The following is a 14,470-nucleotide window of genomic DNA, read 5'->3' on the forward strand; positions in this document are numbered from 1 at the left end:
ACCGCTGTAGAGGTTAGTTTTTAGTGCCTTCCGTAAGTGCAAGTACATTCAAGTCCCAGTCGTTAGTTTTACGTTTCGAAAAAGGTTTTGTTCTTGCTTCCGGCAATGTCGACCACGTGTATTGCTGCTGGATGCAGCAAAACAACTAAATATCAGTTTGCAAAGTGGTCCGGTCTGACGTCTTTTCCAGCGCTGTGCAGCAAACACTTCGAGCCGTCGTGCTTCGAGAATCCGGAGTACACTACACATTTTGAAATGAAGAGAACAGCTCTTTTCTAAAACATGACGCCATCCCAACAATTTTTCCAGCTAATGTGGAAGTAGAAGAAGGTACCTGTAAGACGTAACGAACCTAAAGGAGCATTTGCCTATAGTGAAAAAAAAAATCAGGGATTATTTCAACTTTGAGGGCATGTTTTTAGCTTGCGCCAAGCGTCACTGTCTTGTATTGGCACTGCAAGCGATTCATCGCGCCTCGATTGACGTCACGAATAGCCTCTCGGGTCGGGCTTATTTTCAAATTTGTAAATAACATGGAAACTAATTTTGTAAAACCTTAGTTAATTGTTTATTCATATTCCACTCATCAAAACACATATTTTAGTGACAAAAGCTTTACTTTGACAAAATACAACTTCCAGGTGACTTTAAGCAGATCTATGAAATTGGGCACTGACCATTTTCGGATGTTGTCTACCCTTTCTATTGCATCTTTGGTTAGCCCACGGAAAGCTGGTATGCTCATTAGTTTCTCGTTAATTATCTTCTGGTATTCATGACTTCGATTTAGAACGCTTTGGAGGCGGTTCAAAAATGTCGCTATGTCTTCTCCAGATTGATGTCGTTACCAGCCGTGATATTTTGATGTCCGTGTGAACAGGGAATAGTCATCGGGGCATTGCTTAAAGGCAGTGGAAACTATTGGTAATTACTCAAAATAATTATTAGCATAAAACCTTTCTTGATCACGAGTAGTAATGAGGAGAGTACAAACATTGTGAGAAACGGCTCCCTCTGAAGTAAAGTAGTTTTCGAGAAAGAAGTAATTTTCCACGAATTCGATTTCGAGACCTCGGATTTAGAATTTGAGGACTCGAAATCAAGCATCTGAAAGCACACAACTTCGTGTGGCCATGGTGCGACAATGGTGTTTTTTCTTTCGTTAATATCTCGGAACTTCGACGACCGATTGAGCTCAAATTTGTACAGGTTTGTTATTTTAAGCATATGTTAAGATACACCAAGTGAATAGACTGGTCTTTGACAATAACCGATAGTGTCCAGTGTCTTTAAGTTATCTCACATCTTCTTTGTTATCGAAAAGAGTGGGCTTTTCCCATCCCCATAAACAAACCTGTGAAGTTTCTTCAATTTCAGTCACTTTTTAGGGAAGAAAAACATTATTTTTCGTCAAGGATTTGATTCTCTTCTTCTCGTGAAGACTGCTTTTCAAATCAATATATTCAAATCAAATTAATCAACAGCGTAAAAGATCATTGATTATAGGTCGCTTAATTTGTGAAGGTTTGGGCAGGCAGGCTGTGGCTTCGGCTTTGACCACTGGCTACATTGTGACATGCTACAATGAATATGAGACAGTCACAGCTGTTACTCGGAAATGGTCTAAGCAGTTTGTTTGTCTGCGGTTTGCTGCTATTGTTTGCAATTTATTTGTGTGTTTAGTGTTTTGTTTCAATACCTCGATGTAACCATAGTATATCCACTATCGGATAATAAGGGACTGTATAACCCTTTACACAAATAAAATGAAACAATAAAACAAAGTATTTATTAGGGAGACACGGGAATTATGGGGACTAATTAACATTCCATGTCACATACCCTTTGTTTTCCCCTCCCGCCCCCCAAAAAACATCCACCTTCCCTTATATTATTATTCTTGTTTTCCTCTCTTTTAATAGAATGATGCACCAATCAACTGAGCCTGTGTGCACAATAGTCGGATCCCCCAAGAGGGCTACCATCATACACAGGGGATCATACTGAAGACCTCACCGAAAGATGGGTAACCACTCTTTGTTATAACTTGAGTTTCAGAGCAAATCTAGAACTGGGACACGTTTGGTAATTGTCAAAAATCAATATTCTCATACTTGGCGTATCAAAACATTATTTTAGGCATACAATAACAAATTAACCTGTGAAAAATTTGACTCGGTTTGTTTACAAAGTTGCAAGAGAATATTGAAAGAAAGAACGCCCTTGTCGCAATAATTATTTTATTTCAGATGCCCAATAAAAGGCGTCAGGCATGAAGTACTTTAGTATTTGAGTGAGACATTACATCTTTCTCAAAAACTACGTTACTTTAGGGGGAGCCAATTCTCACAATGTTTTTTTTTAACTATCAACAGGTCTCCTCTGCTCGTTACCAAGTAACTTTTTATGCTAACAATTATTTGAGTAATTACCAATAGTGTCCAGTGCCCTTTATCTGTAGTAGGCTGAAACTTGTTAGAAACTTTGGTGTTACAACAGTTTAACCTGTGGTAAAAACACGACTGTGTGTGGTTAACAAGACCGACCTCGCCGCCGTGGTTTCGTCAAGTTCAACCCATGCCCAAGAGGGATACAAGACGTAACATGCGTGACCAAGTAACAGTGTTGATTCGGTCGACCTTCTATGTTTAATGAATAGTTAATTCAATTGAAATCAATGAAGACAGCGAATCAACATGTGTTTTCATTAATGAGCAGAGGGTTCACTGACCTGCAAAGAAAATGCCGCTAATGAGGAAATGTTTGAATTTATCGACGTATAGGGTAAAAAATGGAAAAAAAACATCCTTGTATTAATTAAGATAATTCAACATAGTGAAATTTCAACACCACTGATTCAAACGAGTTTTAGCCTCAATAATTTAGTTAAAGACACCGGTTACTATTGGTAACTGTCAAAGACCAGTCTTCGCACTTGGTGTATGTCAACATATGCATAAAATAACAAACATGTGAAAATTTGAGCTCAATTGGTCGTCAAAGTTGCGAGATAACTATGAAAGAAAAAACACCCTTGTCACACGAAGTTGTGTGCTGATGCTTGATTTCGAAACCTCAAATTCTAATTCTGAGGCCTCGAAATTAAATTCGTGGAAAATAACTTCTTTCTCAAAAACTAGCCTATGTCACTTCAGAGGGAACTGTTTCTCACGATGTTGTATACTATCAACCTCTCCCCATTACTCGTTACCAAGTAAGGTTTTATGCTAATAATTATTTTGAGTAATTACCAATAGTGTCCACTGCCTTTAATGATACAGTAGTATAATTTGAAGCTTTGCATGTACAATCTTGCGAAGACACCATGTATATAAAATGAACCAGTGTCTATCAAATCAACGTTTCGATCAGATGCTCTGATGATATTCGGGAAAATTTTTTATCCATTTCTCATGGAGAAGTTCACAGCATAATGATCGAAACGTCGGGTTTCTAAACCACCGGTTATTTCCAGAACTATGAAAACTTATAGAGACAGTTTAGTATACACGATGTCTCCTCAAAGACCTTAAATTGATAATTTGATGAAAGTCCGAAATGGTTCTGGGCCGTTATTTGTTTTCTCTGACGCAGTTTCCATTACAAGGCAAAACTATGGCAAATCACTCATTCTGTTGAAAATGTAGTTCATTCACATTCCCTGACCCTTTCTGTAAATATCATACAGACTTGTGGAAACATTCATCAAAGGTACACAGTCTTATTCATAAATAAATACTGAAGTTTTTGTCTGGCATTTTTATAACATTTTGTTTTTTTCTATTACTTTGGCAGCTCAAACATGAACCTGGAGTAACGGAGTCACTTCCTCGCACCATAATGACGGTTTGTAAGGAAAGCCTTTCTTGGGACGAGTGAGTGGTGATTAAGGTACTGACAACAAGTTCATAAAAAGTATACAAATACTGGAATAAAAAATCTGTCTGTATGGTTTTTACCAATACAAACAAGACTTTTCAAATAAACAATTTTGTTTGTCAATAAACAATGTTTACTGTGAGTTTATGACTGACTATTGCTTACATGTTTCATGACAGCCGTTCACTTTTCACGGTTTAAGGAGTTGGAAGAATTACATGCTGTCGATGTAAATTCCATTTTCTTCCTGCCCAAGGACGCTTTCACGGCCGCAATTAATTCGCCTTGAACTTTTTTCGTTCTTGGAATGTCAAATAACATGTGACGGGAGTTTAAAACGATCTAGCGTACCGGGCTGAATTCAGCCCCTGACAAATTAGTCTAATCCAGCACGATTTGGTGTCACCGTCAACAACCGTGAGGTGAAGTCCGCAGAGCAAGCGGCCCCGGTCAGGCGCTGCGCCACCCCCGTGTGTGTGTGCCTCCCAACTTGATGGTGTTTCCGGACAATTTGACTAACTCTAAAATACTTTATGATAGGAGTGAGGAATTTTCTCCATACATTGTATCAAAGTTCAAAGTTGCTACACGGAGCAGCTGTCGTGTGCGACATATCATTCAAGAGTACAGTCAGAGTGCACCTACCTCAAGAGAGAAAAATGTGCAGCAGACTGTGTGCAAGTCTAGCGTGTATTCGAACATCAGGGCCCAATTTCATAGAGCTGCTAAGCACAAAATGTCTACCTCGATAAAAACAGGATTACTAGCCAAGTTTTCACATGAGTTTCAGAATGAGCAAACATCAGCTGAATACCAGTTACAGGCATAATGCAACAAGCGGAAATTATGTTAGTAATCCTGTTTTCATCCAGGAAATTTCATGCTAAACACATGTTTGTGCTTTAGCAACTCTATGAAATTGTGCCCAGGACCCACCCAAGTATGCCTAATGCATGCGCAATGTATAGTTAGTGGAACCAAAGTGGTCCGGAGAAAGTTCGATTTCATGCGGTCTGTTTGATAATCTCTGAAACTTTTCAGTATCACACATGATACGTCGTCATGCGTTGAAGTATAGGACGCCCTTAGCAACACCCCTGGGAACGGTCGTAGCCGCAGCCGTAGCCACCAATTCGGGTGGGGTGGGGTGGGGGGGGGGGGCTTGACTATGTAATCTAAAAGCTCCGTGAATATAACATTTTAGATAACCAGTTCCATCCCTTAACATTGTATAAAGACCGGGGGGCGCTTGTTCAAGTGCAGCCAGTTTAAATACGGTAAGCACGTAATATGAACGTCCAGAATTCCTGACTAATAATATTTATTTTCGTTTCAAATTTGGTGCTCATTCGACACAAGAGGGCGCACTACCATTGTGGTGCACTCACAAATAAAGAACCCGGCTCTTTATGTCTAGTCTGTGGGAGCACTACCTTAGCTTTTTTTTTTTTTTTTTGGGGGGGGGGGGGGCATAAACTATTCATGATCACATGGCTGGCCGAAGCGAGAACGAAGTGTGAATCCAGAAGTAGACAGTCCGAATGTTTTTGATCAAGTACACCGAAACTGACACAATTGTTCAGGGCTCTCAAAGTTTCTGCAAAATCATCGAGGAAACTTTGAGGTTTTTTTAATAATAAAGTAATAACTGGGTTGAAGTTGGTAGTTTCTTTGTATTGAAAATAATAATGAACAGCTGAAATTACACACGAAACAAAGAGAGAAACATGGGTTCAATTTGTTTTCACTTCCGTAATGACAAGCCTGGCATTTCATCTTTGAAGGGCAAGGCCTTTTTTATTTTGCAGTGGGCATTCCATTGAAAGATCTCAAAGTAAGCCTACATGGGAAACTTTTGAAGGGGCACCAAGGCCAAGCAAGACAAGGGCAACAGAAGTCATGGCTTCTGTGGTCTCCGTGTAATTCCAGGGCTGTAATTACATTTTGAAAGTTTCAAAAATATCAGCATCAAATTAGTATTTCGTGATATATTACGGTCCTATTAAGAGGTGTTAAGGTGATCAATAGTCTGGTTCTATCGATTAGCATGCGGACAAAAATTGATCAATGATCTGGCAATTTTATATCAGTTTTTGTTTTCCGGATGTAAAGTACAGCTGAACCATCTGGCTCTATAAAAGTTGGAGGAATTAACGCGGAACTCATTTTTCTGACCGTGAAACATTCATAAACACATCATTCACTCGCGTCTCGATTTGTATTCTTTTTGGCGTCAATTTACAAGAAATAACTTTTCCAATGGCAACTATGAGAGCCGTGCAGTTTGACAAATGCGGCGGGCCGGAGGAGCTGTTTATCGGGGAGGTTCCGAGGCCAGAACTGGGTGCCGGGGAGATTCTGGTGAAGGTATTTGCGTGTAGCGTGAACAGGTACGATACTCAACAGGTATGTATGCAATGTAAATCTGTACTCTTGAACCTATTCGTATAAAAAATAATTTTGGGTATCTTGATGTTTGTATAAGTGTGCCTTGGTATCCGCAGAGTGGAAACATCGGAAGTGTCTATACGTATGGCATTATGTTTGTATGGCAAAACAAATAACATAAACGAAGTAAACATCTAATTTAATATACGCATTTGAGTAAATGGCTGGCTTGATTTTCCCCTTCGATGTTTTCTTAGATATTGCATTTGTATTGTATAATTCTATATACCACATATTCTGTATTTCTTCTTAGCTTACTGTACACGTGTATGTGTTTTTGTTTGATTTTAGCGCCATGAGCACTTTCATGGATGTACGCTTTATAGGTTTTAAATTTTTACGTCACAGCACATCAATGTTTCGCAGGAGTTGCCCACACAAGTCAACTGACGCGAATTATTCGAATTTAGTGACGTCAAGGAAGTATGAACTGGGCTTTATTCTTCCATGACAAAAAACATTAGTTTTCATAAGATTATAAATGATTGTATCAAATTCTACATTGTACTATTTATCTATTCTCAATTTCATTTTCATGCGTTCGAAATAAAGCTGTTTTGCCTCTCTGCGTTTCAAAATTCAGAATTCGGTCATTCAATTTCGTTTTGAGTCAAGTCAAATTCCTTTAGCACTTTGTTCAATTTAGCGTATCGTTATTCTTTTTTCGTGACACACACGCCTCAAGAAGCGTCTGCGAATTTGAATGCTGCTTTGATGAATTGTTAAATTGAATGAATATTTTATTAAATCGAATGACGCAACATTACATTTGACTAATCATAAAACGAAATCGAATTACCCTTTTCAGTAGCATTCGATTTCGCGCGAAACAGAATAGCTCGGTGGTTAATTTGGCTGCTCATTTGCCGAAATTGACCGAGAAAACCTATAACACTAAATTTATATGAGAATAAAGCGAGTTTTTGTACGTCTTGTTTGAAGGTGGACGGATTTAGGAAGACCCCTGGATGTAAACCTATCATTGGCTTGGATGCAGCTGGAGAAGTAGTCAAAGTCGGGAAGGAATGCTCCAAGTGGAAACCAGGTCAGTGATGCACAAACCATGGAATGCTGTCATTTTCATTTTAGGCACTGGACACCATTGGTCGTTAATGGCAAAGACCAGTATTCTCACCTTGTTTATCCCAATATGCGCATAAAATAACAAATCTGTGGAAATTTGGGCTCAATATTGGTCATCAAATTTGCAAACGAATAATAATAGAAAAAACACCATTGTTGCATTATTCTGTTTGCTTTCAGATGCATAATATAAAAGGCTTCAGCTGAAGTCTTTTATCATTTGAGTGGAAAATTACCTCTTTCTCCAAAACTACGTTACTTCAGAGGGAGCCGTTTCTCACTTAGTTTTATACTGTCAACAGCTCTCTAAAGCTTTTACTAAAATTATTTTGAGTAATTACCAATAGTGTCCAGTACCCTTAAGACATTTTTTTCCACATGGTCAGATTAAAACTAATACTAACACAACATTTACAAACAAAATGGAGGCTATGGTCAAAGCTTATAAAGGAACAGAGCCAACATAACACTCCAACAACAAAATAAACACATCGTTGTACCTGCAAGTTTACTGTTTATTTATAGTTTCTTCGTATATATCCATACTCAAACAATTACACATGGTTGTACCTGCAAGTTTACCATTTATTAAAGGAACACGTTGCCTTGGATCGGACGAGTTGGTCTATAAAAAGCGTTTGAAACCGTTTGTTATAAAATGCATATAGTTAGAAAGATGTTTTAAAAGTAGAATACAACGATCCACACAAGTATCACTCAAAATTGCACGGTTTTCCTTTTACGTCGCGAACTACCACGGTCGGCCATTTATGGGAGTCAAAATTTTGACTCCCATAAATAGCCGACCGTGTTAGTAGACAAGGTGAAAAGAAAACCACGCAATTTCGAGGCATTTGTGTAGATCATTGTATTCTACTTTTACAACATCTTTCTACCCATATGCATTTTATAACAAACGGTTACAGAACGCTTTTCAAAGACCAAATCGACCGATCCAAGGCAACGTGTTCCTTTAAATAGTTTCACAGTCTATATACATTTCGCCATATGAGGGTGGGGGCACAGAATCTCCGGTGGGACAGTATCTAATGCCACACCGGCGCTCATCTAACCCTAATGTTGGCCAGCGATCTCTATGTTATTTGGACAGTATTTTTGTTCAACCCCCAAAATCATTTCAAATTTTACCCAGTCAGTTTATATTTATATCTGAAACAAAAAATTACATCACCCTTATGGTGATCCCCTGGCTGCCGCTTCCCAGTTTGTATCGTAATGTGGGTGTGATCCCTGGGTACACGGCAGTTAACGGTTGTATGGCTTCTGGCTGGCACCCCCGAACAAAGATATTGAAAAGATAGGGACACCGCCAATAAAGATAGCTCAGTTGGTAGAGCGTCGGCACGTTAATCCGGAGGTCGTTGGTTCGAATCCCACTCTAGTCAATTCTTTGTTCAACCCCAAACATTATTTTTGTTCGGATACTTCTGAATGGAACACACCAACAAAATGTAGGCTGAGTAAGGCCGTGTCCGAATTGGTGGCTACGGCTGCGGCTGCGGCTACGACCGTTGCCAGGGGTGTTGCCAAGGGCGTCCTATACTTCAATGCATGATGACGCGGCAATCCAGCCGTAGGCGTAGCCGTAGCCGTAGCCGCCAATTCGGACACGGCCTAAGATTTAAAACTTTCCATGCGTGGAAATACGATATAGAAATGTTTGCGATAACATCATGTATATAATGATAATCTCTAAATGAGTTGGGGTGGTTCTCAACTCTCAAGATCTTTTGTCCAACCAAAACTTCAAATATACTATGCTAGATACTGGGATATAGGTTTGTTCTTGGAGCATTCTTAAATTAATGGGCAAACAATAGATTAAATGCATACATACAACCTGCAAACATTTCTTTTGTTGTAATATTTAAAAAGTATCTCCGTCTTTAGGCGATCGCGTGGCTGTTCTTTTGAAAGCAGGAGGATATGCAGAATACGTCACTGTTATTGAAGATCACGTGATACCCATACCAAGTCACATGACCATGGAAGAGGCTGCTTCTATACCAGAATCTTGGATCGCTGCTTACCAGTTGCTTCATTTTGTGGGTAATCAGATTTTCTTATTATTTCGAACTTCATTTGGACTCTGAAAGCTTCAAGTATTTATTGATATTAACTGTTAAAGGCACTGTACACGTTTGGTAATTGTCAAAGACCAGGGTTCTCACTTGGTGTATCCCATCATATGCATGAAATAACAAGCCTGTGAAAATTTGGGCTCAATTGGTCATCGAAGTTGCGAGGAAATGATGAAAATAACACCCTTGTTGGACGAATTTCTGTGCTTTCAGATAGAAATGTGACAAATTACCTCTTTCTAAAAAACTACGTTACTTCAGAGGGAGTCATTTCCCACAATGTTTTATACTATCAACAGCTCTCCAATGCTCGTTACCAAGTCAGTTTTTAAGTCAATATTTGTTTTGAGTTATTACGAAACGTGTACCTTCTAATCGAAGATTGCCACTTACGCTAAGTGCACATTATTTTGGGTGGCATATGTGCTTATTATAGTGCTCGCCATCCCAACACAGCCTTGGTGTGACCTCCGTTTTTCTCACTCCGGAAAATAACCGAACATTTTCGATCTCTGGCTGATGTGCTTTCGGCCAATATGGGTTGATGTTGATAGCTACCAAAGGCGCCCTTGCATGCATGTGGACTTGTCTCAAGTCCCTTTCCCGTGCTATCGCCAGTAAACTATTGTTTTGTGATGCTCTGCATTCCCCCAACCTGTTCCGCACGCGGGACAGGGACTTGACGACACCGCAGTTGCCCAATAATTAGTATACACTATATTAACTTAAAGTCACCTGGAAATATATTTTTTTTTTTCTTTCAAACATAAGAGTATATGCTTACGAACAATAAAACATTTTTTTAAGTAATTGTTTGTCACGATTTATATGTTTAAAAAATATATAAAGTTGTTTGGGGGGCTGACTCCGCCTACCCCTTTTGTGACGTCAATCAAGGCAGACTTTGCCTGCAATGCGTATAGTAAACACACGTGCAAAATACATGTACGTCCAAGTCGTGAGTTGGTACATTTCAAAAAGTGTTTTTCTGCATTCAGCAGCAATACACCTGGTCGGCATTGCCGGGAAAAAAACATTTTTTGTTGTTGAAACGTACAAACTCACGACTTGGTCCGTACATGTACTTTGCAATTGTGTTTACTCTACGCATTACAGGCAAAGTCTGCCTCGATTTACGTCACGAACAGCGCCCTCTCGGGTCGGGGTCTACTCTTAAATTTGTAAATAACATAAGAACTGATTTTTCAAAACCTTAGTTAACTGTTTATTCACATTCCACTCATCAAAACACATATATTAGTGACAAAAGCTTTATTTTGAAAAAATACCACTTCCAGGTGACTTTAAATAATGAATATGTAAACATTGCTGTGTGATACGCGTTGTCCAACCAAACGCATTTGAAAAGAAGACTCGTTCATTTGTTATTTGTGGGGGTTAGTTGAGGATTGAAATACATTTTTGAATAACCAATTAACTATAAAAGAAAAGCACTGAATGTTCATTTGACCGACTTCAGGGCTTGAATTCAAAGTCAACCTCGTTGCCATTTCAAACAAGGTCATGTGAAGGAGGGGGACAAGGTTCTTGTGCATGCAGCCGGCAGTGGATTGGGCACTGCCGCTGTTCAACTCGTCCGGCTGGCAGGGGCTGAAGCCATAATAACGGCTGGAACCGAGGCTAAAGTTGCCGTGGCCCTTAACCTTGGTGCAGTGGCTGGCTTCAACTACAAGGAGGTTGATTTTGCGGAGAAAGTCTTAGAATACACAGAGAGTAAGTATTTAGAAAGTGTGTGCCTCTCTATATCTATTACGATCTAGTTACAAACACTACTACAGTCATTATTATTGAGAGAGTTGTCTTTAAAGGCACATTACTGGAAACCTTTGATTCTCACTTGGTATGCATAAAATATCAAAATGTATGAACATTTGAGCTCAATTGTCATCAAATTTGCAAGAGAACAATGAAAGAGAAAACACCCTTGTTGTATTACTTTGTGTGCTTTCAGATGCACAATAAAGGCTTCAGCTGAAGTCGTTTACTATTTGAGTGAGAAATTTCCTCTTTCTCAAAATGTATAAAGGGAGCCGTTTCTCTCAATATTTTATACTACCATCAGCCCTCCATTGCTCGTTAGTAAGTTTATATGCTATCAATTATTTTGAGTAATTACCTATTTTGAGCAATTACCCAATAGTGTCCACTGCTTTAAAGGGAAGGTATACTTTTTGTAATCACTAATTAATGGCAAGCAAAACCTTTGGTATAAAGGCTACATCAATGTTCAATTGAGTATAAAGCTTTTTGAGAAACATTTCACTTCGAAGTAATGTGGTTGTGTAAAATATGTATCAGTTTTTATTCCCCAAAATGTGAATTTGAAAAGCGTTACTGTCAGTAACGTTTCCCAGATTGTGTATTCCTGTTAGGGAATATTCTTCCACATTATTCACTTTGGATGTTTGCCGATATCTCAAAGACGCAACCTTTTGAATTGACATTTTTACAAGTTAATTTTATTGCAGACATCTATTGTGTATAAAGGATTCATACAATAATGTGTTTGTTATTGTCTTGAACCAAAAGGACAGCCATTTTGAAAGTGACTTTTTGTTGCAATTGGCTTTCCCTGCCAGGGTTCTTGTCTTTTGTTTTTTCTCTAGTGTTTTGTGTTCCACCCCCACTGGAGGTGTTTCCTACACAATCCTTGTATCTGCCCGCGGCCAGGCCAGGTTTCTCAGTAATGTTCTAGTGTTTTTACATAAATTATTTGTATTCTTTTTAAAACCATTGTATTGCTTTTACTTGTAAATCTTTGATGTGCAATTCGTTAATACATGTATGTTTTTGTTCTTGTTTGCTGGCAAATAAAATAAAATGAAATAAAATGAAATGAAAGAGTCCAAAAACCAAAAGTATACTTTCCACTTGAATTTTCCTTTGATTTATATTTCCAGACGTGGGCGTTGACGTGATCCTGGATTTCGTAGGTGGTTCCTTCTGGGATCAAAACGTGCGCGTCATAAAAGTCGACGGAACGTGGGTTGTCGGTGGCGTGCTCGGGGATGAGAAGGTAGAGGGCACTGTTGTTTCGAATATACTTTGGAAAAGGATTCATGTCGTGGGATCCACGCTTCTGTCGAGAAGTATTGATGTGAGTATCTGGGCCTAATTTGCAGCAAATATTGCTTAGCAGTTTTCTACTTATAGCAGAAATGAGCAGGATACCAGTCACAAATTTTACATGTGACATGGTATTTTGGATGGTAACCATGTTCTGGTGAGCACAATTTTAATGTGCTTTAATGGCTACTTTTGTGCTTAAAGACAGTGGACACTATTGGTAATTGTCAAAGACTAGTCTTCAGAGTTGGTGTATCTCAACATATGCATAAAATAACAAACCTGTGACATTTTGAGCTCAATCGGTCGTCGAAGTTGTGAGATAATAATGAAAGAAAAAAACATTCTTGTCACATGAAGTTGTGTGCTTTTAGATGATTGATTTCGAGACCTCAAATTCTAAACTTGAGGTCTCGAAATCAAATTCCTGGAAAATTACTTCTCTCTCAAAAACTATGTCACTTCAGAGGGAGCTGTTTCTCACAATGTTTTTTACTATCAACCTCTCCCCATTACTAGTAATCAAGAAAGGTTTTATAATGATAATTATTTTGAGTAAATACCAATAGTGTCCACTGCCTTTAAGCATCTCTATGTAAATGGGCCCTGGTTGTGCGATATTTTTGTGGACTGAAGTTTTTCTTTAACCCTTTCCCTAAAAATAATTACTTTACTTTTATTTGTTACAGTATAAAAGCAAACTGATAGGAGCATTCAACGAGAATGTTATGCCACATTTTGGAGTCGAGTTGAAACCGGTTATATTCAAAGTGTTCCCGTGGGAGAACGTTGGTGACGCACATAGGATAATAAGAGCAAATCAAAGCATTGGCAAGATTGTACTGCGTCTTTGAAGACATTGGACACCTTTGGTAATGGACCCTTCCCATGAAATATGCTAATTACATTCACGTATGCGTACAGACCCTGTTGGTTGGCAAACATGGAACCTTTTCGCAAATACCATTGCGTAAGCGCAGACTGTTGAATGAGGTGCATTGTGGGATATATATGGATCAAATTTGGATACCAGCAAGACCACAATGCACCTAATTCACAGCTTTACGCGCGCGCCCCGGTATTTGCCCCGGTATTTGCCCCTGGTATTGTGCACTAAGCAGACGCGCAATCGCGTCTGCGTCACGCACCCATTAGCCGTGTACAAAACAGCGCGATGTTCCCTCATTTTGCCAACCAAAACGTTAGTGCGCACGCGCTATGTGCAATTTACATATTTTATGAGAAGGGTCTATAGATTGTGCAAGTCTCGCGCAGATTTGAACTTCCGGGACCATTGTGGTCCCAACCTTATGGAGTTTTACGTTGGGGAGATTTTGTTTCGTCCATTACTTTAGTCTTATGTAGTTTATGACCATAAAAATGACATATGTTGTTAAAAATGTAATACTAATTAACAACATATATAAAAGTAAAAATAAAGTCAACATAATAACGAAGAAAAACCATAGAGTTATATATAAGAACTAGAGAGCGCACTTGCATATAATACGCGCCCCGGCATGCGCCCAGGCGGCCATTTTCTAAGTTTTCTCAAACCTCGGCTTAGGCTCCGGCTCAGGCTCCGCGTGCTGGTACAAGCAGCAATACGCGCTGAAAATGCAGGTTAGAGGCCGAGCTGCGTACACAGCGCGCGGAGCCTAAGCCTGAGCCGGAGCCCAAGCCGTGGTTTGAGAAAGGCCCCTGGCATCTAACAGCGTGTGTTTGTGCGGCCATTTTGTAAGTTGAACAAACAGCATCGCGTGAGCGTTCAATAAAAAAAACTCAAACGTGTAATTCATATTCAACGCGCGTGCAGAATGACGCGCTTGTCATCTTGCGGTCCCGTGGCGTTTGTGCACGAAGCATCACTC

General features: G+C 39.3%; 1 protein-coding gene across 1 annotated transcript; it reads left to right on the top strand.

Moving 5' to 3' along the window:
• The first annotated feature begins 6,138 nt into the window (after window positions 1-6,138).
• LOC139940059 (quinone oxidoreductase PIG3-like) lies at window positions 6,139-13,559 on the top strand. Its single transcript, XM_071936289.1, has 6 exons — window positions 6,139-6,285; window positions 7,270-7,372; window positions 9,322-9,480; window positions 11,034-11,246; window positions 12,434-12,630; window positions 13,289-13,559. Exons 1-6 carry the CDS (start codon window positions 6,139-6,141, stop codon window positions 13,451-13,453), a joined length of 984 nt encoding a protein of 327 aa, XP_071792390.1. The 3' UTR covers window positions 13,454-13,559.
• Window positions 13,560-14,470: the final 911 nt, after the last annotated feature.

This window comes from Asterias amurensis, chromosome 7 (assembly GCF_032118995.1).
Source record: "Asterias amurensis chromosome 7, ASM3211899v1".
NCBI lineage: Eukaryota > Metazoa > Echinodermata > Asteroidea > Forcipulatida > Asteriidae > Asterias > Asterias amurensis.

What these genes read in the sequence shown, in the direction of transcription:
- LOC139940059 (XM_071936289.1), top strand. Translation starts at nt 6,139, where the DNA reads ATGGCAACTATGAGAGCCGTGCAGTTTGACAAATGCGGCGGGCCGGAG. An exon ending in ACAGGTACGATACTCAACAG is followed by an intron (nt 6,286 to 7,269) that starts GTATGTATGCAA and finishes TCTTGTTTGAAG; the next exon opens with GTGGACGGATTTAGGAAGAC. An exon ending in ATGCTCCAAGTGGAAACCAG is followed by an intron (nt 7,373 to 9,321) that starts GTCAGTGATGCA and finishes CTCCGTCTTTAG; the next exon opens with GCGATCGCGTGGCTGTTCTT.